This window comes from Salvelinus alpinus, chromosome 8 (assembly GCF_045679555.1).
Source record: "Salvelinus alpinus chromosome 8, SLU_Salpinus.1, whole genome shotgun sequence".
Taxonomy (NCBI): Eukaryota; Metazoa; Chordata; class Actinopteri; order Salmoniformes; family Salmonidae; genus Salvelinus; species Salvelinus alpinus.
Genome location: NC_092093.1, coordinates 58855566 through 58879522, shown reverse-complemented (window position 1 = coordinate 58879522; position 23957 = coordinate 58855566). Strand labels below are relative to the sequence as shown.

Here is a 23957-nt window from a genome sequence, read left to right as displayed (position 1 = left end):
CATCTCTCTGATCCCTTTCAAGGGCAAGAGCGAAGAGACAGGACAAAGTTCACTTGGCAGTTTCTTTTTTCCCCGTCCTTTGGTATGAGCTGAAGGGGGAACAACATGATCACCATAAATAAACACTAATTGGTGGCTCATTTTGTTCGTTCTTGCATGGCTGATTCACTGCCTCCGGGCAAATATGAATCATTTATTACAGAGACTGGGTGGAGCGAGAGCAAGCTAGCTACCAGGCACTGGATTCATTCTGCTCTCATGCCGGTCCACTAATTCCTGGGCACTCATGACTGCTATTTGAATAATATGCAAATGACCTATTCTGCCCAAACCCCCTCCAACGTCCAACCCTCCTCTCATTGGGTTTGGCAGGCGCTGCCCTGCTCTAGCTGGCAAGGACGATACAGGACAGAGGGAAAGGGTGGAAGAGCTCCAGCATGGAAACAGGGAGGAGGGCAATTCCACAGTAACAGCGTGATGTGGGACAAAACAACAAAGTTAAACAAACCATACAACTCTATAAACAAACATTTACTTGAAGAACAGTGTAGGTGCTAAGTTTGGTAACAGAATGACAGCACAAACCGTTATTTGGTTCGCAAACTTTGCATCTGCACTGTTCTTCATGTAAATGTATTTATGTACATAGAGTTGTATGGTTTGTTTAACTTTGCAATCATTGGTTTTTGTTTGTGATGTTATGAAGTGAAAAATGTGTCTCAGCATCACTCTGTTACTGTGGAATTGCCCAGGAGCCAAAGGAGGGAGGAACAGAGGGTTGAAAGGAGTGAAGAAGGAGAGAAGGTCTCAGAAGGCCAGTTGACATTTCACTGATACTTGTGTGGAGGAGATTAGGGAGGGGAGAGAGTGGAGCTGGCTCAGACAGACTGCCATCTCCCTCCACTGGGGGCTTTAATGTGTGTGTGTCAGAGAGGAGACCCTCAGTGAAGAGGACAATCTGAGATAAACCATGCCATGGGCCACCTCAGTGTAGACCTTAGCTACAGCACCCAAAAACTCATTCACCTTTCGGAACTTTGTAAGAGTGGAGCACCACTTACGGTGCTATAAAAAAAAATATGACATAAGTCTAATGTGTAATTTCTTCTAGCGTTTTACAGACATGAAGAAGAATGCGTGTCCCCATCAAAAGCAGGCTTGTGAACATAACCACGGAAAACACCATTCCAGTTTGACATGTTGAATATTACATGAAGACAAATCTACAAAAACGGAACTTTACACTACCAGCTTAATATCTTATTCCTTCTGGCTGTGCCGTGCGTTCCTATGTTTATGTATGACGTGTTTGTTCTTAGCAGGTTATTAGAGCAGAAAATGGGCAGTTTGGAGTTTGGGCGGATAAGTGGCGCTCGCTGTGGTTTGGAGTCGATACACCGAAAACCTTCCGTGGACCGGTCCTACCACCCATCACGCACCTTGTCAGGAAGAACATTCCTCTCCTCCCGTCATCCAAAGTGGTATGGGCGGACAATGGATGGCAGAAGAGGGATGAGCAAGGGAAAGGGAGAAGGGGAGGGACAGGGGAGAGATAGAAATGTCAGGGGAGGGAGCAGGCCGTATAAATAGCAGCAGGCGGCCACCCCGGTCGAGGTGTATCTGCCATCCGTGCGGCGCTTGTCTCGCCTGATCAGTCAGTGTAAGCCAAGACGTGCCACCATCGGGAGGACACCAGCAGCGTGGTTGCTGGTCCTCCTCACCTCACCCCTTCCCCATGTTGGGCAACAGGGCCCTGGGCCACGCTAGGTCTGTCAGCTCCCTGCTCCTCCACAACCACATCCACTCCTATGCTGCTCTTATCACACAGCATCAGCACACTGAGAGAAGAGGAGGATGGCGGACTGGTGGCCTTCTGCCTGACCTGCATGTTGCCTGGAGACAAAGAACCATCACAGAGAAAAATACCTCTCACCCAAGCCCCATGCTGGGTTTGGGTACATCTGTTGTGAGTAGTAGAAGAGAGGGGTTTAGACATATCATAAATCACTGTAGAGGTAGAATTTGAATTAGTGTAAAGTCAGCTGTTTCCTGTAAGAGGATCAGGCTGTGTGGCGGGCCATCGTGGCTGGGCTCCTCTGAGCGTGTCTTAAAGAGAGATGAAGAGAACACGTGGGAGGCCCCTCATCTCCCCAATGAAAGAGGACCATGATAAACTTTAAATCTGGCTCGGGTTTCTTAAGAATTAATCAAGATTAAGCAAGAGTTTCTGAAAATTGCCCCCCCTCCCCTTGATAGATAATTCTTGAGCAGGGGCAGGCTGAATCTAAAGGGTTTACTCCTGACCTGTTTTGAGTATGGCCTTTGCGCTACACACCCAGAAGGATCAAGGGAAAATAGCTTCATGAATAGCAAACAATTATTAAAAAAGGAGTGATTTTAATACAAACGGTTTCATGATATCCACCCGTTCCCACCACCCATATCCCTTTTGGGAGGGATTCTTAGTCTTGACGCTTCCTGAGATGTGGGAAGACACGATGCCATGCAAATGTTACGACAAAGTTAAACAATTTTTAGATATTATAGCTGGAAATTCAACCTAGTGATGGATAATGAGAATATTTATCTGATTCTGGGTTTTCAGTACCTCACATCTCTCGGTGGAGTACGGTGGGTCGATTAAAAAGAGAAATGTGTTCTACAGTCCGCTTGGACTAACTGACACGACTCATTGGCCTGCTTTGTCATAAACTCCTCCCACAGGAATTGTTCACACCCCTCCCTGCCGCGAACAACGCACTAGGTCCTTCAGGAGTGCACACTACGAGCATAGGGCCCTGCAGCCTCAAATACACAAGGTCTAATCAATACGGCAACAAATGAAGCTACTTCATTGTGTTCATTCATTATTAAAATCCATTTGTGGAGGAAAATTATTTAAAACAACCACACAACTTCTGACCACATCTAGGCACAGTTAAGCAGTAGTGTAGTGGTGCCTGGCAAAGTGGATATACTCTAATTTAGCAAAAAATTTAAAACAAAACATGACCCTCCCGGCGAAACAAATCAAATCGTATGTCGCATCGTAGACTAAAAGTGAAATGCTTAATTATGGGTCAATATCCAATAATGCAGAGTTAAAAAGTTAATATAAAAAATGGAAATAGTGACAAGGAATGAATACATAACTGAGGTAGCTATTTACTGTACATATCTAGGGGTAAAGTGGCTAGTCAACAGGATTGATAGGACAGTAGTGCACTATGGGAAAAATTCAGTTTTCCTTTAGTTTGAGTTCTCTTAGATGTATCAGGTTTGTACTCTCCAAATCACTCTCTCACAAACACTTGAAGTCGGAAGTTTACATAAACACGTTTTAATGACTCCAACCCAAGTGTTTCAACCACTCCACAAATTTCTTGTTAACAAACTATAGTTTTGGCAAGTCGGTTAGGACATCTACTTTGTGCATGACACAAGGAATTTTTCCAACAATTGTTTACTGACAGATTATTTCACTTAAAATTCACTGGATCACAATTCCAGTGGGTCAGAAGTTACATACACGAAGTTGACTGTGCCTTTTAACAGCTTGGAAAATTCCAGAAAATTATGTCATGGCTTTAAAAGCTTCTGATAGGCTAATTGACATAATTTGAGTCAATTGGAGGTGTACAGGTGGATGTATTTCAAGGCCTACTTTCAAAATCAGTGCCTCATTGCTTGACATCATGGGAAAATCAAAAGAAATCAGACAAGACCTCAGAAAAAAAATTGTAGACCTCCACAAGTCTGGTTCATCCTTGGGAGCAATTTCCAAACGCCTGAAGGTACCACGTTCATCTGTACAAACAATAGTACGCAAGCATAAACACCATGGGACCACGCAGCCGTCATACCGCTCAGGAAGGAGACGCGTTCTGTCTCCTAGAGATGAACGTACTTTGATGCGAAAAGTGCAAATCAATCCCAGAACAGCAGCAAAGGACCTTGTGAAGATGCTGGAGGAAACAGGTACAAAAGTATCTATATCCACAGTAAAACTAGTCCTATATCGACATAACTTGAAAGGCCACTAAGCAAGGAAGAAGCCACTGCTCCAAAACCTCCATAAAAAAGCCAGACTACGGTTTGCAACTGCACATGGGGACAAAGATCATACTTTTGGAGAAATGTCCTCTGGTGTGATGAAACAAAAATAGAACTGTTTGGCCATAATGACCATCGTTAAGTTTGGAGGAAAAAGGGTGAGTCTTGCAAGCCGAAGAACACCATCCCAACCGTGAAGCACGGGGGTGGCAGCATAATATTGTGGGGGTGCTTTGCTGCAGGAGGGACTGCTGCACTTCACAAAATAGATGGCATCATGAGGGGAAATTATGTGGATATATTGAAGCAACATCTCAAGACCTGTCAGGAAGTTAAAGCTTGGTCGCAAATGGGTCTTCCAGATGAAGCATACTTCCAAAGTTGTGGCAAAATGGCAAAATGGCTTAAGGACAACAAAGTCAAGGTATTTGAGTGGGTATTAATCCTATAGAAAATGTGTGGGCAGGACTGAAAAAACGTGTGTGAGCAAGGAGGCCTATAAACCTGAAACTAAACCAGCTCTGTCAGGAGGAATGGGCCAAAATTCACCCAACTTACTGTGGGAAGCGTGTGGAAGGCTACCTGAAACGTTTGACCCAAGCTTAACAATTTAAAGGCAATGCTACCAAATACTAATTGAGTGTATGTAAACTTCTGACCCACTGGGAATGTGATGAAAGAAATAAAAGTTGAAATAAATCACTCTACAATTATTCTGACATTTCACATTCTTAAAATAAAGTGGTGATTCTAACTGACCTAAGACAGGGAATTTTTACTAGGATTAAATGTCAGGAATTGTGAAAAACTGAGTTCACATGCATTTGGCTAAGGTGCATGTAAACTTCGACTTCAACTGTATATATAAAATAAAAAGTCCACAACAACACTTAAACCACATCAGGAGACCATTTTGTAATTGTGGGGGAAAAAATAGCTGCCCTGCAATTCAAATTGCACACCAAGCATGAGACCTTTTGGCTAGCAGTGTTTCGGGTACTGTTCAATGTCATACATGTGATGGTAGAGTTTGCGAAACCAATGCCCTCCCATTTGATACAGATCATCATTATATAAGTGTACCTACTTTGGAGTCAACATTTAAAAATTGGGAAGGATTTTTGGGGAAAGACTTTAGCAATGTTCATTCAAACACCACATTATGACTGAACTGCGCATCGAAGACTCAACTAAGACTTCGGACCAACATTTTTGAATACTTGGTTTTCATACCATCGTTGGCTTAGCTTGTATTTACTGGTAGATATAAATTGAAGCTCCTTTCCTACCAATCTTGTTCTTCTGTGAACTGCGGCGCGCTCTTGCTGCCCAAAGATGATATTCCCCTGAAACTAGGCTGAGTGCAGCATGCAGGTGAATATATTTCACATGCTTTTTGTATCATTACTCTATCGTACTACATCATTAATACAGTGTAGACCTTCCCTACTTTGATACGCATCAGTGGGGATTAAGAATAGAGTATACGCAGTGCCCAATAGAGGGGCTAGAATAGATAACGAGAGAGAGAATTAGACATTCCAATTAGGATCTGGCTAAAAATACTGGAATCCGTTCTAGAACCCATTGCCCTTTATGGTTGTGAGGTCTGGGATCCGCTCACCAACCAAGGTCTTCACAAAATGGGATAAACACCAAATTGAGAGACTGCATGGAGAATTCTGAAACAAAAGATCCTCTGTGTACAACGTAAAACACCAAATAATGCATGCAGAGCAGAATTAGGCGGATACACGCTAATTATCAAAATCCAGAAAAGATAGCCGTTAAATTCTACAACCCCCTAAATGGAAGCAATTACAAAACCTTCCATTACAAAGCCATCACCTACAGAGAAATTAACCTGGATAAGAGCCTCAAACAACTGGTCCTGGGACTCTGTTCACAAACAGACCCCACAGAGCCCCAGGACAGCAACACAATTAGACCCAATCAAATCATGAGAAAACAAAAATAATTACTTGACACATTGGAAAGAATTAAAAATAAGAGCAATCTAGAATGCTATTTGACCCTAAAACAGAGTGTACACAGTGTCAGAATACCTGACCACTGTGACAGACCCAAAATTAAGGAAAGCTTTGACTATGTACAGACTCAGTGAGCATAGCCTTGCTATTGAGAAAGGCCACCATAGCCTGTCTTCTCTTGAGAGCCAGGTCTGCCTATGTGCACACTGCCCACAAAATGAGGTGGAAAAAGAGCTGCACTTCCTAACCTCCTGCCAAATGTATGACCATACTAGAGACACATATTTCCCTCAGATTACACAGATCCACAAAGAATTTGAAAACGAACACAATTTGGATAAACTCCCATATCTACTGGGTGAAATACCACAGTGTGCCATCACAGCAGCAATATTTGTGACCTGCTGCCACAAGGGCAACCAGTGAAGAACAAACACCATTGTAAATATAACCCATATTTATGTTTATTTATTTTCCCTTTTGTACTTCAACTATTTGCACATCATAACACTGTATATAGACATAACATTTGAAATGTCTATTATTTTATTTCACTTTTATTCATTATCTATTTCACTTGCTATAGCAATGTAAATATATGTTTCCCATGCCAATAAAGCCCTTAAATTGAAATTGAGAGAGAGCGAGGAAAAGAGCGAGGAAGAGAACTTGAGAGAGAAAAAGTGAAACGAGAAGGGACTTCCTCTCCTTACTCCTCTAGAATCTTTGACTCCAGCAGCACAGGGCTGAATCATCAATCCTGGATTGTGCTTCCCCGAATTAAGGTCACAAAATGTACAATCCCATAAAATATATTTTACAATATTTCTGATGTAAGCCTAATTGGAGGTATTGCCAGATTCCACATATAAAATCTAAACTCTCAGCAGGCAATGCATGGTGGCGACCGACAGTAGCATGGGACGCCATAAAAGCCTACAAGTTTAACTAGTCTGAGACAGTTTAATAAAAGTGTACTGTGCATCCATCTAGCTAGTTTAGGGCACTACCGCCATTCATTCCATCAAAAGGAAAAGCAGATATGAAATATTGGGGAAATGTTGACGCCCGGGAGTGAAATCAGGACACCAAATGTGATTGTTAACCACTCTACTCTCCCACCCGATGAGCTCATGTCTAATGGTCTGATAAGATCTCTGTTTCTGTTTGCCCTGACGATCTGTTTCCTTTGGCTCGGCTTCCTGTGACTCCCCCTGCCCTGGCTCTGCCACCCAACCAGATAACACTGAGCTCACCAGGAAACGCGGGATGGACCAATCAGCACCCTGCCCTTTCTCCCTGCCACTTCCTGTGTGGCTGGAAACTATGACAAGAGGAGCCGCAGGTGCTGACACACACCCATCCCCACTAGGGGAAGAGTATTTTAGGAGAGCTACGAAGCAGCAGTGAGTAGCAACGGCTGTAAAGTGGGCCTAACCAGCTGTGCTTTAATAATGTCTGAGTTGTGTATTAACGCTGCTCCATACTGGCTGACTAAATGCGTCACTCAGTGTGACGCGTGAATACATATCCACTGTGATGCCAGAAGATGGATCTGAAAGCCTCCCGCTCAAAGGTGTGTGTGTGTGTGTGTGTGTGTGTGTGTGGGGGGGGGGGGGGGGGGGGGGGTGATAGATGGCATCTCTCTACAGGGCATCTGATCCTGCCAGGCACACACCAGGTGGGAAAACACTATGTGAATGAGCTCTCACACCACCCCCCCGTCCGTCCGTCCGTCCGGAAAAGGTCATGCAAGACACCGCTGGCGTCTATGATGAAAACCTGGGTGTGGATTCCTCTATCTCCCGCTTTGTTTGGAGAGGAGTGATATTCCCCTGGTGTAGTAGTTAGGAGAAGGTCATCACAGAAGGCAGAGGGGAGGGTCAGACGCACCAAAGACCTCGGTCACTCTACCCAGGCAGTACCACAGCTGGAAGGTCCCCCACTATCCCCCATGGATCCATTGAGGACCTGCCTGGTATGAGTATTGTTGGAGGGGCTGGAGGTAAATAATGTTGTCAAGCTATGGAGGCCTGCGTTGTGACAACCTCTGGGCCTTACGAGAGAGAGAGGGGCGGGTCTGTGGTCTTTGTGCCAAGGAAGAAAGGAGCGCGCCAGAAGGTTAACAAGAAAGAAAGAAGAGACAGAGACAGACATAGAGAGCGAGAGAGAGCAAGAGGAGCGCTTGTGAAGTCGTGGAGTCGCTGACTGACATGAAGGCTCTGAGAGTTGAGAAAGAGAACGGAGGCCTCTGATTGGGAAGTTTAGATAGAAGTAGTCGAGAAGCCAGGAGAAGAAATTTGCATTTTGAGATTACCACTCCCTAATGGACTGTTTTATTTCTGTGAGTCAGATCACACACAGCAATGTGTCTGTGCTACTAGTCCTATGTGGTAGACCCATCCAGACCTCAGGAACCACCCAGACATTAGGCTTCTCAGTGAGTGCATTCTCCCTGTAGCATAGTGCTCCAAACACAGGCCGATATGTTGGGAGCCTGCTGGGATAAATCATTACAACAAGACATGCTAATCAATAGGTATGTAGAGAGAGTATGGACTCAGGGGAAGGAGCGTCTGTGTGACCTCAACTCATTCAAGCAGATGAAGAGAACATCAGAACCAGTTCCTCAGCCTCTATAGTCACAACTGGTCCCTAGACCTCACAATCATCTAGTATGGCAGCGTTCAGGTCATACTGCGGCAGTAATTGCAGACCGGTCTGTTATTATGTTCCCACAAACATAAGGGAAAAAAATGAACTCTCGAACGCTGCCCTTCTCTTTCGGAGCTCTTTCTTTCCTCTGTGCAGCGGGCAGCATAAGTGCTGTACTGTCACGCTCTCGATGCCTGACGCCACGCGTACCCTTGGCAATTTACATGTCAGGGTGACATGGTGGCCTGCAAAAATGCATTCCACTGTGACTCCGGGATGGAGAGGGCGGGGATTTAGGTTGGTGGCGTGGGCGATAGCGGCACGGCACCCGTGAAAAAGCGGGTGAAGGCAGGCAGCCTCACATTGACATGTCCCTGCCATGCCACACAGAGATCCATAAAGAGGAACAATTAGAGCTGCCAGGGTGACAGGGACTCAGGGGAGTGGAAGTGCCATTGTCTGCTGCCATTCTGGGTGGCATGGTGCCAGTCTCTCCAAAGGAACCCGCCGGCCCCCTGGCAGCAATTAGCCGTCACACAGATTCATTAAAGATGTGAGCGTAACCTCCCCGACGACTCACACATCTGTTTTAAAGCTACAGTCAGTGAGGTATATAATAGTACAGCTATCAGTGGCTGGGACAGCATGATCTAAATCACAGCAGAGGAGAGCGGAGTGGGAGGACTGTTGAACTGCCTGGCTAATACACTACATGGAGGAAACTATTCAAAGTGATTGCACTGAGAGTTATTTCAGGAGACCTATAATGTGGCTTCTTATTGCCAACTGTCTAACTACATACAAAACACGCTTCTTAAAGCATATAGAATGTCTGTGTAACGCCATTACCATTCAAATGATCTAAGGTGGTTTTTCTAGGATTCCGTTGCTTCATACTCAACATTCTTCCACAAAGTGTCAGAACATAGGGAAGATATTTATGTTTACACTGGAAAAGTGAGACATCAACAAACATCCAGAGCTCTAAGTGGGCTCCTGACTGGTTCAGCGGTCTAAGGCACTGCATCTCAGTGCTTGAGGCATCACTACAGACACCCTGGTTCGAATCCAGGCTGTATCACAACCGGGCGTGATTAGGAGTCCCATAGGGTAGCGCACAATTGGTCCAGCGTCGTCCAGGGTAGGCCGTCATTGTAAATAAGAATTTGTTCTTAACTGACTTGCCTAGTTAAATAAAGGTTAAATCCAAACAAACCCCCAAAATATCTAATGCCACTATGATCTCACACCAAGCCTGAAGTCTGTAGGAAAACAGCCCAGTCTCCCTGTAAGGGAGGGGGGATGTGTTCTCAGGTCTTATGATGATCAGGTGAAAGGGAGAGGGCTTTTCTCCACTACCCAGGAGCTTAAGAGCAGGATTAAGATTAGCGAAATTAATGTGAACAGGAGAAGAAAAAGGATTTTCATTTCTCCCTTCCTTTACTAGAGAACAGAGAAATAGCCAGGTGGGTAGAGGAGAGACACATGGCCTGGAAATCCAGGATAGAGAAGAGAGAGAACAAGAGCGAGCGAGACATAGAGAGAGAGCCTGATGCCTGAGCCCATCAGTGTCTAGGCCTTTGCACCTCGCTAAGAGCTTTAACAGGAGCCGCGGCAAGGAGGGAAAGAAGAGACCTCCACACACTCACAACTCCTCTGAAGGTAGAGGGCCTGGAGGAGAGAGGTGGGAAGGGAAGGAGGTAGAGGGCCTGGAGGAGAGAGGGGGGAAGGGAAGGAGGTAGAGGGCCTGGAGGAGAGAGGGGGGGAAGGGAAGGAGGTAGAGGGCCTGGAGGAGAGAGGGGGGAAGGGAAGGAGGTAGAGGGCCTGGAGGAGGGAGGGGGGAAGGGAAGGAGGTAGAGGGCCTGGAGGAGAGAGGGGGGAAGGGAAGGAGGTAGAGGGCCTGGAGGAGGGAGGAAGGGAAGGAGGTAGAGGGCCTGGAGGAGGGAGGAAGGGAAAGGAAGGTGGTAGAGGTCCTGGAGGAGTCAGGGAAGGAAGGTGGTAGAGGGCCTGGAGGAGTCAGGGAAGGAAGGTGGTAGAGGTCCTGGAGGAGTCAGGGAAGGAAGGTGGTAGAGGGCCTGGAGGAGTCAGGGAGGAAGGAGGGGTGCACAGAGTTATGAGGGAGTAAATGGTCCCGGGGGGGGGGGGGTACTGCTGTTTCCTGGTGAAAGGGGGCAGTGGGTTAGAACAGAGGGTGCTTGAAATGTTTGTCACATTCCGTCAGCCAGGTCTTTAGAGGCCCTGAATAATGTATTGAGCAGAGCAGACCATGTCGCAGCGTAAGTATGTGGTTGGGCATACATTTTCAGGCGTGTGCACGTTGAGGTATGTGTGCAGTGCATCTATATTTGTCTGTGTGTGTCTGTTAATTCATGCCTGTGTACCTACATGTGCAATGCTCGGCAGAGCCCAGGACTTCCTATAGTACGGACCATCTAATGTTGCCTCTGCTGTCTAAAGCCCAGGACTTCCTACAGTACAGGCCGTCTAAAATGTCCTCTCCTCTGGTGACTAAAGAGGGCTATGAAGGCTGCCGGGTTTAGGGAGGGGTGACTCCCGTGTCTCTGTCTCTGCCCTATTAGGCGTGAAAGACCTTTCTTGCTTTCATCCGTTCGTGCTTGAAAGCAACTTAAGAAAAAAACGCTCTAGTTGCACTAATCCATCTCCCTGGGTGAGGGGAATTATAGGTAAACACATGTCTTCATTATCACCCTGGGTGAGGGGAGGTAAACACATGCCTTCATTATCTCCCTGGGTGAGGGGAATTATAGCTAAACACGTCTTCATTATCTCCCTGGGTGAGGGGAGGTAAACACATGCCTTCATTATCCCCCTGGGTGAGGGGAGGTAAACACATGCCTTCATTACCCCCCCCCCATGAGAAATACACTGAACGGTGACACGACACCTGTGAAAGCATATATGGCACATATCTCTTTCAAGACATCCATGAAAGGGGCTCCTGGCCGTAGAGCTCACCCCAGATGAGGTGATGTGTGGCAGGCTTGACAGGGCTGAGTGTGAGTATTAGTCCTGAAGGAGCAGTGAGGGGTGCACTGATGTGATGACTGTAGTAGCAGGTCTGGCAGTGCTGAGCTGGAGGCGCCCTCGTTACTGTAGTACACCTGGACAGGCCTGTTAATGCAGTGCCCCTGGACAGGCCTGGGGCTCAGTGGCTCCGCTTCCTGCCACCAGCCCTGCCTGCCTGAGTGATCGTCTCTCTGCTTCCCTGCCTCCTACCCTATTCCCCTCGCTGACTGTATGAGCCCTGCCTGCCTTCCCATCTGCCAATCTTCCAGCCCACTGTAATGCAAAGCTCTTTCTCTGCCTGGCTTGAAGCAGTCTCTTTAAGACCCAGCCGCCCCCCTGTATGTCTAGAAGACTGTGCTACCGTGCCAGCAAGCCAGTCGGGCTCCAATATCCCAGCTTGGCAGCAAGAAGGGTCAACCTACCATATGAACAGTCATCCATCTTAGTGAATCACCAGAGATCATCAATCCGTTCTGATAGACATTTTGTGCAATACTGAGAAAAAGATTCTGGATGGAAATAGTCGCTTTCTTTTGCTGTTTAGTAGGAGGATTAGGGCATTAGAAAAGCAACACTTGAGGATGAAGAAAACAAAACAAGTTGTTTGCCACACAGTGTGTTTTTAGACTGATCTGAAAACTAAGCAGTAACTATTGCCGATTTGGATTCAATTGGATTTTGGCCATTTGAGATTTGCCTTGTTTGTCCTTTTTCGGGGGGCTAATTTCATGCTTTCTCAGTGAACCTCATGGAGCCACCAGCGAGGTAATGAACCGGTGGCGGAGCTGGGTTAGTTATCATGGACTTCTACTGTGGGAAATCAGATGGAAGACTTATCCTCCATTATGACTAGTTTGTCATCAATTTGTTGAGTATGAGGAGGGAAAATCCAGAAAGTTGCAGTAGCCAAACAAAACCCTTCCACTTCCCCACAGGAGCCAAGCTGTCCAGAATCTAGCAGTGCTGCCACTACAGTACTGTATCCCACTCTAAGTTCCCCTATTCATCATGATATGGTTTCCTCTAGGGTGTACGTCTGGAATCCATATGGAGATTAAGTTGATGAATGGTTTGCTGGAGATTTGGAAAAGCATTTCCGTGCTGAAGTCTGTTCTAAACATACTATGAAGCTGCTGCGTCGATATCACTGCTACGATCTTGATTTAGTAAGATAAGTCTAAAAAACACTGGGAAAACACTTTTCAGGAAGATTAAGTATCCATCAACATGAGGTTATAGTCTACATGTATTTTCTGTTGCAAATGGGAAAGTCATCTCTTTAAAAAGAAAGGCCTGGCCAGCTTAGGTTTTGCCCAACTTCATAACTAGTCTAGCCCTTATAAGGGTCACACTGCTCTAACTTTAAGCGTTCTGTTAACCCCACTTCACATTGCACAACCCACTTGGGGCTTGTCGAACTCTGAAGTTTCTTGACCCCCCCCCCTGGGTAACCACTTCTTAACAATCAGAAATACTTACAGCTGGCCGGGGAGGACAGGAGCAGGACAGACACTGACCCAAAAATTTGCCACGCTCATAAACACCCCCTGAAATGACAACACCGAAGCCAACCCCAAGTCTCGACCACACACTCACACACACGTAAATACATGCAGGGAGATGGGACCTAAATCCGCAGTCACAAGATCGATGTCACTTTACAGCCACTTCATTTCATACTCCATTTCCTTAGAGTTGGCATTAGGTCTGTATTGAGTCTAACTCCACATTTAACGTATTACCCACTTATGAATATTTACAGTTGCAATATAGGCTAAGTACCTTTCCCCGGGGGTAAAGAGAGTGTCTGTCCCCTTCGGGCAGCATATGCTGTTCACATATCCAAATCCCTCAGCACTTCTCCCCATTAATGCCTGTTTTAATGGCTTTCTGTTTCATCTCCCTCAGTTTAACTCACACAGACATTATAGTAAAGCAAGGCAGCACTTGTGAACAAGCTCAGAGGACAGCTATTAAAAGATAATTATGATAAAGATGGAATTACAATACATCAAAATATTTACACGCCTCCCCTTTGAACACATATTTGAGGAGTTGTGAGAATTTCCAGAAGCATTCCTACTGCTTCCTGCACTGTGTGGAATCCATTCAACTAGGAGTCAGGAGAGTATGCATTGTGCATATTTCAGTGTATTCCAGTAAATGTTAAATCTGTATCTTAAAACACAATGCTAATTCATTAGAATCCTTCGGTGAGGAGGCTACGACTGAGTTTTTTTTGGTGCCCACCACTGAGATTATCATTTAGGAGACACATTAATTCCTCTGACCTGTGGAGAGATATCGTCTGGTTGCCGGGTGTATTCTTAAACAACCGTATCCAGTGGCTTATTGTATTGTGCTGGCCTGGATTTAATATGGGCCTCTTAATTATAGTCCATCGTGTTGAGACAGGCCCGGCTGGCCATGCGATTAGGACGGTTTGTGTACGACAACGTTATTTAATACAGTGGGCCGATGACCCTCATTATCGATTAATCCCTCTAAGATTTTGCTGAATGTACTTGCACACTCTTACCTTAATGTTTCGCTTGTGGCGTTTGTTCTCAAAGCGCCTCTTCTCTATCGTGCTACATTTTTTAAGCTCCTTCTAAATGTTATTTGTAGAAGTTCTGACCACTTGAAGACATGCAGGCCCTGACAGTGGCTTAGCGTGTCTTTTAGATCAGCCTTAAAACAAATCGTAAGCAGTAGCAGAGCGTTGACTGCTTCTCATAGGAGCTGTTTCTTCGAAGACACACAGTCAAAAGTTTTGGACACACCTACTCATTCAAGGTTTTTTCTTTATTTTTACTATTTTCTACATTGTAGAATAATAGTGAAGATATCAAAACTAGGAAATAACACACATGGAATCATCTAGAAACCAAGCCACCCTTTGCCTTCATGACAGTTTCACACACTATGACCTAAAACCTCATGTAAAGATCCAACAGATTTTAACACCACGCCGACGGAGCTTCAACAAGAGCTGTTGCCTGTTTTTGGTTTCACTGCTTCCCACCCGTGTCGGTGTTTGCAGTGGGTCCCAGAGAGATGACTGTTTCAATGAGACCACACAGTGACGGGACCATTAAAATGTTCCTCCTTGAGCCAGTCTTGCCCTGGTCAGGGTCATGGCACGCATCCCAAAACTGGGTAAACCTAAATTGGCTTAAGAAGGCCTAGAGACCAGACTGTGAAATATTAAAGTCATATGATTTGTGTTTGACACCAGGACAAAGAGGTGGAACACTTCAAGGAGGCTGCGCTGTGGCAGAAGGCACTAAGATTCTCAAATAAAGGCAACATGGGGCAGAATTAGTGATATTTTCAGAAAAAAAAATCTAAAACATCAAATACTGCGAGATTAATATCTAGGGTAAACCATGAAGGCCACACAGAGCTTGGCTATTTTGTTCCATTTTGTAATTTTCCATCAGTCTCACTAAATCGCTGTCTCTTTACTGTTGTCAAGATGCCTGATTAAGCCTTTCTGACATGGAGAGAACCCTGGACAAAGGGGATGATGAATGTAACAAACTATCACTAATAGGGCGGACTTCAGACTTCAGAAAGCCGCACATTTAAAATCAACAGCCAAACAGTTAATCACGCCGCAGAGCTAAAGACCAGCCCGTACGCAATGTTCCCCCTTTCAATATCCCCAATTAAAATGACTAATAAAGATCCCTTCAAAAACGGCCCTTCTGCTTGCTTTACAATAAATAACAGCGGCGTGAGCGAAAAGTGAGGGAAATAATTATAAAGTCATTAAAAATATATATTTGGCACAACATGGTCCATGCTAATATATACACCTTCCACATTTAGCAGAGACAGAAATAAATGACAGGGATTAGCACTGGGCATCATGGTTTGGAAACAAACACACCTGAGAAATAAAATGGCTTCATGGGAGGGTTCAGGGGGATCCAAGGATTTCGCAGCAGTAGACAAACTATGCTGTTACCCTGAATCATTACCTGATGTTTAGGCCATGCTAAAGCAGAGGTGGACCCCATTTCCTTTAGAAAACCCCTGGGCGGGTAGGGTCAGGGGGGGGGGGGGCGCATTTCTCAAACTTCCTTTTGTGACTAAAAGTCATTGTCGTTATTAGAGCAGAGGAAAATTAACTCCTCTCATGCCTGAGAAGAACACCGTGGCCCCAAACTGTTAATGACCCGTAATGACGACTCCACAGTGCCACAGATGCAGGATGACAGTAATGGAGAGATTTGCCTGCGGTCATACTCATATATCCAAGGCAGAGAGACTGGGAGAGGAGGAGGGAGGAGCTGCAGCAGTGTGGGCTACTCACCTGCCCCCCTTCCTGTAACCTGGTTCCTCTTCCAGAAAAACAACATGCAAGGAAGCAGGAACAAAAAAACAGCCTATCCCCAAGTAACAACATCCTAGTAACAGTAGCGGCCCTATGCTGATTGCTGATGGCTTGGATGTGGGGCAGGGTTGGTCCTTGGTGAATTAATTAGCCGTTTTCATGAGCGCCTAGACTGACTCAGTCACCTACAAAGGCCTCTAGCGAAATTCAGTAAACCCCATTATCCATCAGGAATTATGAATACGTAAATCATGCGAGAGCTTCTTTTAAATCTCAGCAGTTCATTAAACCTGACGGGTATGCAGTGCGAATCGCTGACTGGACCACCTGGCCTCTATTGCCCTCACTGTATAGGCATGCTGGCTGATTCATGAGTTTTCCTGCCCATTTCCCTGTGTGTCCGGCTGTACCCCCCCCCCACTCCAGGAGGGCCGAGTTTAATTAAAGAGGGTCCTGTTTGCTCAGCATCTCTTTCAGAGTCACATCTAATGGGTAATTATACTGTCTGTACCCAATTACTTTAAACCAAAACACTGGCCGGCCCCTTGCCCTGAGCATAAAGACACCTCACTTCTACTAGGGTAGTGTTCATTAGGCACAAAACGGAAGAACCGAGTTAAACGAGAAAGCACTGCTTGAACTTGTTCGGTTTTCTGCAGTGAGGGGGGGGGGGGGGGGGGGTGGGGGGGGGGATCTGGGCATTTTTGCAATTTCATGGAAGACTTTCTTTGTGTCAAAAGAGCTGGGTATGTATGACAGAAACACAATAGTGGACATTAATAATACCAGTTAATTACTTACGGTGTGTTATTATCATTATGAGGGCAACTATTCCATCTTGGGATGGCTGTGGAGAGTTTAATTTCATTCTCCATTGGTGCAGATAGCCCAGCAGAGCTCCATCTGTCTGGGCTGTATGTGAACAACCACTAACTCTACTACAGTTTCTATAGAGAGCTATTTGACTGGTTATACTTCGTGTGCTGGGAGTCTGTCTTAAAAGACAAATCATTTTAAAGTGGATAGTTGAAAAGAGGCGAGAGACAGCAACGGTCCACAGAAAGGCTGTGTGGCCAGGTCCAAGGAAGAAGAACCATGAGCATTGTGCAGCGTATGCAAAAGGTATGCAGCTCGGCACATAAAAAAAAATATATATTTATAGCAGTGAATGGACGGAAGAAACAGTGCAGGGAGATATCCATCCATCTGGGACAGCCAGAGGATATCCTGGGTTTCATGGTCACACAAGATACAATAATGCAATCCAGAATACATTAAGGTCACTCCAGCCAGGCCCTGTTCGGTGTCCAAACAAGGCTCAGCTGAGCAAAGGCTACAAATGATCATGTTCATCTCTTAACAATTTAGCCCTACTTACAGCAAAGCAAGAGAATAACCATTCAACCTCACTTCTTCAAGATACTCATTTTGATGATATGTTTGCCTTGAATGACATGTAGTGTAGCCTGATCTACCATATCTACCGTGTATCATTCAGTGCATGTCTACGGGCTTCTACAAAAGTGAAGTGTGGTCACCTATGTCTAACTTCTCATAGACAACTAACTTGAGTGATGCAAGCAGGGAAATGCAATGCAACCGCCTTAAATTAATCTCTCCTTGCATGGTTGCCACCAAGGATCAGGAAATGCATGCAGACGATGTGATTGTAACTACTGAACGTTTTGGGAGAACAACAACTGCAGCCACTTTTTAATTAGTTTGTTAGCAATCATTTTTACATTAAATAAAAAGGCTCTTAATTTGCATGTGTAATTCCATCACTGCTTTGTTACTCCCTGATTGGCAAGTAAACAAAATAGTTATTTACATTCCATTATAAATAATTTGTTTAGCAAATATTTGCCTGTTTTTGCTTTTTAATATTGGTGGCGGAGGAAAAAGTTATTGGATGAGGTTGTGGACCAAATCCTGAGCCTCAAGAGATCCCTCGTGTGGAGGCTTCTGTATGTACGATGCTGCCACCATCAGGCATTACACGTAAAGGCATTGAGAGGCAGAGAGAGGGACAGTGTCGCAGTCCCACATCTATTCAAGAATCTAGTAGGAAGGCTACTTACATGCAGAACAACTGAGGGAAAAAAACACTGATGTAGATAAATAGCATGGGTATACTGTCTAAAAGTGAATTTTTATTAAATGAAATTGTCATTTTTGCACAAGTAGATGGAAACAATTACAATAATAGATGTGTCTGGCTCATTCAATTAGAATACACATGTGAGTGAGAACGTACTTCAATTGCTCCTATTCAAGATTTGATTTAGTCTACTTTAAAAATGTCAACACAACTTTATATAGCCCCATGTAAAGTTGTTTAAATTAGACTTCATAAAGACTTGAGTAAATAGGCCAGTTAGTTGGCCTAACACATTAGGGGAAAATAAGCCAAACACATTCAGAGATGTTGGACTAAGAAAGCAAAATGCACCAACCAATGCATTTGCTAAAATGTCATTCTTCAGACAAATACCGAAAACACTTTTCATTACATTGAACTAAACAACCATCATCATTCTCCCATGTAAAACTTAACATGTGGGATCAGGGCCGGATTACCCAACAGGCATGCAGGGCACATGCCCCAGAGCCCATACCCTCCAGGGGGCTTCTAACCAAATAATAGTTTGTGTGTTTTATGGGGCGGCGTTGGGAGGCCCCCCCAGACAGCATATGATAAACTATCTAGAATTGCAGGAAATTAGCTATAAAAACACCACATTTCTCTCTCACCCATGGCAAAAAGTGTAGAATTGCAAGAAATGTACTTTAAATGCACAACATTATCACAAAATAAGTTGAAATGCTGTTGTCCTAAAAAATAAATAAATAAATATATATATATATATATATATGTGTGTGTTTCCTGGGTCGGTACCCCAAGGGCCCCAAAGCAGTAGTCCGGCCCTGTGTGCCATTATTACATCTACTGTGAGAAAAGTATGCCCAGTTGTGGCATGACCATAGAAAAACAGATGTATTTGTTGGCGTAATGTATAATTTATGATCCCGAGTGGCGCAGCGGTCGAAGGCATTTTTTGTGGGTGTCACTACAGTCCCTGGTTCGAATCCAGGCTGTATCACATCTGGCCACGATTGGGAGTCCCATAGGGCGGTGCACAATTGGCCCAGCATCGCCCGAGTTTGGCCAGGGTAGGCCATTATTGTAAATAACAATTTGTTATTAACTGACTTGTCTAGTTTAATAAACAAATTAAAAATATATATAATAAATTGCATAGTTACATGCTTCCAATGAAGTTCAGATGAGCCACAGTTGAGATGTGAAATGCAGCTCTCATCCAGTCAAACACAATCAATCTAGATCATACCAAAGCATCTGTATAACAATCCAGAAGATATAGCTCTCCACAACTGCCCAGCCCTTCACTGTGGCATGTTGCCAATATGCAATGACACTACAATATAGGTATTCTACGCTAAATGACAGTCTATAACAAGAAGCAGAAATAGGAATTTTGGTTATTAGACTTCGATTGCTTAAAATAGATTCGCATATATAAAAAGTAACGGTTTGCTTTGATAAGGTCTTCAAAGATGTCCTAACTTTTCATACAAGTCGGTGTCAGTCTGACAGTCACCCAACTTGAAACCGACGTGAAATTGACCGCATCAGAATTTTTTAAAATAATAATACAAAGTAGCGCACAGAACATTTCCCTCTCCAAATAAGGTGTCAAGGGACACCTAACAGCTATTAAACTCTTCAACAACTATAGTGGTTATGGATGATATAAATAATTGCCAAAGTATTCTACAGCCACAATCCAAAATGGAAGAGAATCTCGACATTCTGCTACACTGTATTTGGTAAAATAGCGTACCACAGTGCTGACTACATTCTAAAAGTTTCAAATGAGCTGGGCTGGGGCACATCGGTCTGTTTGAACTACCCGAATAGATCTATTTACTGATGGACAAGGGGACATTAAAACAACCATATACAAACTCGCCATAAGCTAATATCCCTGGCAAACAATGAAATTGTAGCCTAAGTAACATACACAGGCTCTTCGGCAGAAAACTTGTAGTAGTAGTAGGTTGATACAGACACTGGACTGCCCTCCAGACAACTTCGGAATGCGTTCTTCTAGAGAGCGCGACGCACCCGTTATAGCCTACTAGATCAGGCTACTTCAAATGAATAGGTATTTTCACAACAAACAAAATACACTACAAAATAAATGAGGAGCCTTACCTTTGAATACTACTCCTCGAACTGTAAGGAATAAGCTTCCCGCAGCAATGAGACAAGTTAAAAGTCTTTCCATTGCGGGAGAGTATCGCGAACGTAACCCCCGGCTCCGGGGTAAAAATCTATTCTACTCTTCCGCTCTGACAGAGGAAAATATTCCGTTTTTACAGCTAACGTGCCCGGTAATGGGAGTGTTCCCCTGTCTGTCTTTCCCTACTTGGTTACTTGTGCATCTTTCAAGCGGCTCCGCTCCGGTAGTGACTTGCTGGCTGCCAGGAGGTAACTAACGTCACAGCGAACAGAGAAAAGCTGAAGACACTGCGCGCTCCAATAGAGGTGTCGGTATTCAGATGGAGTGACTTTGGTTTTCTTTCATACTTTCATCCAACATTTGCTAGGATTCTTGCTGTAAATACGGAACGATAGACAATTCACATGCAAATACGTTTGTTTATTCTATTCTAGCCTATATCTATGTTTTAAACTGTGGAGTCAAAGTTTCAGATTGTTGTTTCAGACCCGGTTTGATACAGCTGTGGTTGATAAAGACGGGGAGGGGCGTCATTTAAAGTCAACTATGAAGATTCCTAATTAGGGGCCGAATTTGAGCGTCCTTGCATCATCATATTGCTTCACAGTTAATTGAGTTTCTTATGTCATTAATAGCTTTGCACATTTTTTTGGGGGGTGTGGGACTTATACATAGCATAACATAACTGCAATTTGAGCTTTTTGTCTCAATGCAAATAAATATACTAAGCTAAAATATCTCTGACCACCTTGTTATAGTGTTATGATTACAGGTAGAGTTGAATCTTTTCCAGGTATTTTACAAATGTTCCAGTCTGAGAATAAATCAATTCTCCCAGGTAAACCGGTATTTCCCGCCAAGACCGGAAGTGTCATTCAAAAGCATTATATATTTTTATTTATTTAACTAGGCAGGTCTGTTAAGAACAAATTCTTATTTACAATTACGGCACATAGAAAAGCAAAAGGCCTCCTGTCGGGACCAGGGCTGGGATTAAAAATAAAAATAAATGTAATAAAATATAGGACAAAACACACATCAAACAAGAGAGACAACACAACACAACACCACATAAAGAGAGACCTAAGACAACAACATAGCATGGCAGCAACACATGACAACACAGCATGGTAGCAACACAACATGACAACAACATGGTAGCAACACAACATGGCAGCAGCACAACATGGTAGAAGCACAAAACATGGTACAAACATTATTGGGCAAAGACAACAGCACAAAGGGCAAGAAGGTAGAGACAATACATCACACAAAGCAGCCACAACTGTCAGTAAGAGTGTCCATGATTGAGTCTTTGAATTAAGAGATTGGGATAAAACTGTCCAGTTTGAGTGTTTGTTGCAGCTCGTTCCAGTCGATAGCTGCAGCAAACTGAAGAGAGGAGCGACCCAGGGATTTGTGTGCTTTGGGGACCAGAATGTGACTGGCAGAACGGGTGTTGTATGTGGAGGATGAGGGCTGCTTATAAACATGTCTGGATTTGATTAGAGCTTTGATCATCATGACAATTCAAACCTGATGCTACCTGAGCCTGATGAGCCATATATTAAATACATTCTATGAGAACCTACATTAACGACATTTAATGAGCCCAAAAAAGTCCAAACGATTGTGCCATTATCCAATACATAGTACATATATGATAGGCTACTGCATATGACGCACGACAGAAAAACATAAAAGCTGATAGATATAGCTAGCTATATGCTCTCTTGGCTAAATCAATTAAACTAGCTCCAGTAGGCTAATGTTTTTGAGTGTGAACTGTATTACTGTACTGTATTGTATTATACTGTAGCCTACTGTATGGACTGGAATTACGCACATCGTTCAAACCATGATAAAGCAGAAGAGAACATGCCATTCTGGTGCAGCACATGCGGCCTACGAAGTTACAAGTGTATAGGCTAGCGAATTTGATTTTAACTTTGAAATATAATAGGGCCTATTTATAATTAGTAGGTGGACGCATATATAGCCTACCTTTAATAATATTTCCCCTAATGTTATTAGCCTACCTCCTCTTTCTCTCTCTTTTGTTGCTTCATTCCTTCCCCGCTTTCAACAGTTAAATGAAATACGTTTCGTTGTCCTTATCTTCATCATTCTAATGACATCCTTGAATAATATAGGACTAGAATTAGATGCAGAAGGCTTTCACTTCTCTTTAAGAAGATTGAATGGTTATGGGTCTGAATAAATAACTGCTATAGCCTATAGCCATCGCGCGTTTGCTCTTCTTTCAAACTACACGTGAGTTCTATTGGCTGCTGTATTTAACGTTCAACAAAAAATTGCTTGCGTCCCTCTTCGAATAGTCTACTGGTATAAGAAATGGGAGAGGAGAGGCCAGCGGAGCACAGGTGCTTGCGTATTGCGCAAGAGATAGAGCCTATAAATTAGAAGCCTATTATGCATAACATAACCCATCAATAATTAGCTAAATATCAGGCTAATACTGCATTGAAATTATTACCTGAACAAGGTAGACTAGGACATCTATATATAGGGCTATATATCAATCTAGAACAGGATTATCTATTAAGGATACAAAAGAGAAAGACTGCGAGTGAGTGCTCGCACATTAACTGATGTAAAACGACGATATTCGAGTGATAGACGGTTTTAAAAATCTGGAGCGGCTAAAAAACTAAACTAATCTTTAAATGTCCCCCTTACACAAGAGCATATTCAAACCAGAGACCTTTCAGTTACTGGCACAATGCTCTAACAGCAAGTCTACCTGCTGCCCATTTGAAGGCCATTTAAAGGCCTAGTGCAAAAGGCCCAGTGCGTTCAAAAACGTGATTATCCTATGTTTTACAAATATTTCCCACAGTATGAGTTGGGATAAATACTGTGCAATTGTGAAAATTATGATGATGCCCTTTTAGTGTAAGAGCTTTTTGAAAACAATCATATAAATTATTTGATAATGAGATAAAAACGACTATATTGGAACTTTAACGGCGACAACAAACAATTCTAATTTCAATGATTTACAATATAGATAGCATGATTTGCAAATATCAAACGTCTGAGTTGAATGTTTATATAGTTTATATAAATTCATGTAGCCTAGCCCATGCGTGAAGAATATGCCAAGAGTGTGCAAAGCTGTCTTCAAGGCAAAGGGTGGCTATTTGAAGAATCTCAAATATAAAATATAATTAACACTTTTGTTTACTACATGATTCCATATGTGTTATATCATAATCTTGATGTCTTCACTATTATTCTAAAATGTAGAAAATAGTCAAAATTAAGAAAAATCCTTGAATGAGTAGGTGTTCTAAAACTTTTGACCAGTAGTGAATATATATTTTTTAAATTCCTTTTCCCAATTCCCGTTTTGTATCACAAAGTATAATGGATTTATATTATAATCCAGTTGGAGGCGGTAATGCAACCTAATGGATGCCAATGGCCATTAAACCCAGAAGAAGAAGGAATGGATCGTGTATGTGTGAATGGGGTATGGTAGTAGGGGTATGGTAGTAGGTGCCAGGCGCACCGGTTTGAGTGTGTCAAGAACTGCAATGCTGCTGGGTTTTTCACACTCAACTGTTTCCTGTGTATATCAAGAATGGTCCACCATCC

At 43.7% G+C, this 23957-nt stretch overlaps 1 protein-coding gene across 8 annotated transcripts in view; it reads right to left on the bottom strand.

Moving 5' to 3' along the window:
• LOC139583365 (receptor-type tyrosine-protein phosphatase mu-like) overlaps positions 1 to 20833 on the bottom strand; it is a 309931-nt gene extending 289098 nt beyond the window's left edge. For all 8 annotated transcript variants that reach the window (XM_071414354.1, XM_071414355.1, XM_071414358.1 and 5 more), the window contains exon 1: positions 20309 to 20833. In XM_071414354.1, the coding sequence (XP_071270455.1) occupies positions 20309 to 20381 (73 nt within the window). In that variant the 5' untranslated portion in view covers positions 20382 to 20833. The remainder of the gene's footprint in view (positions 1 to 20308) is intronic.
• Between the last annotated feature and the right edge of the window lie 3124 nt (positions 20834 to 23957).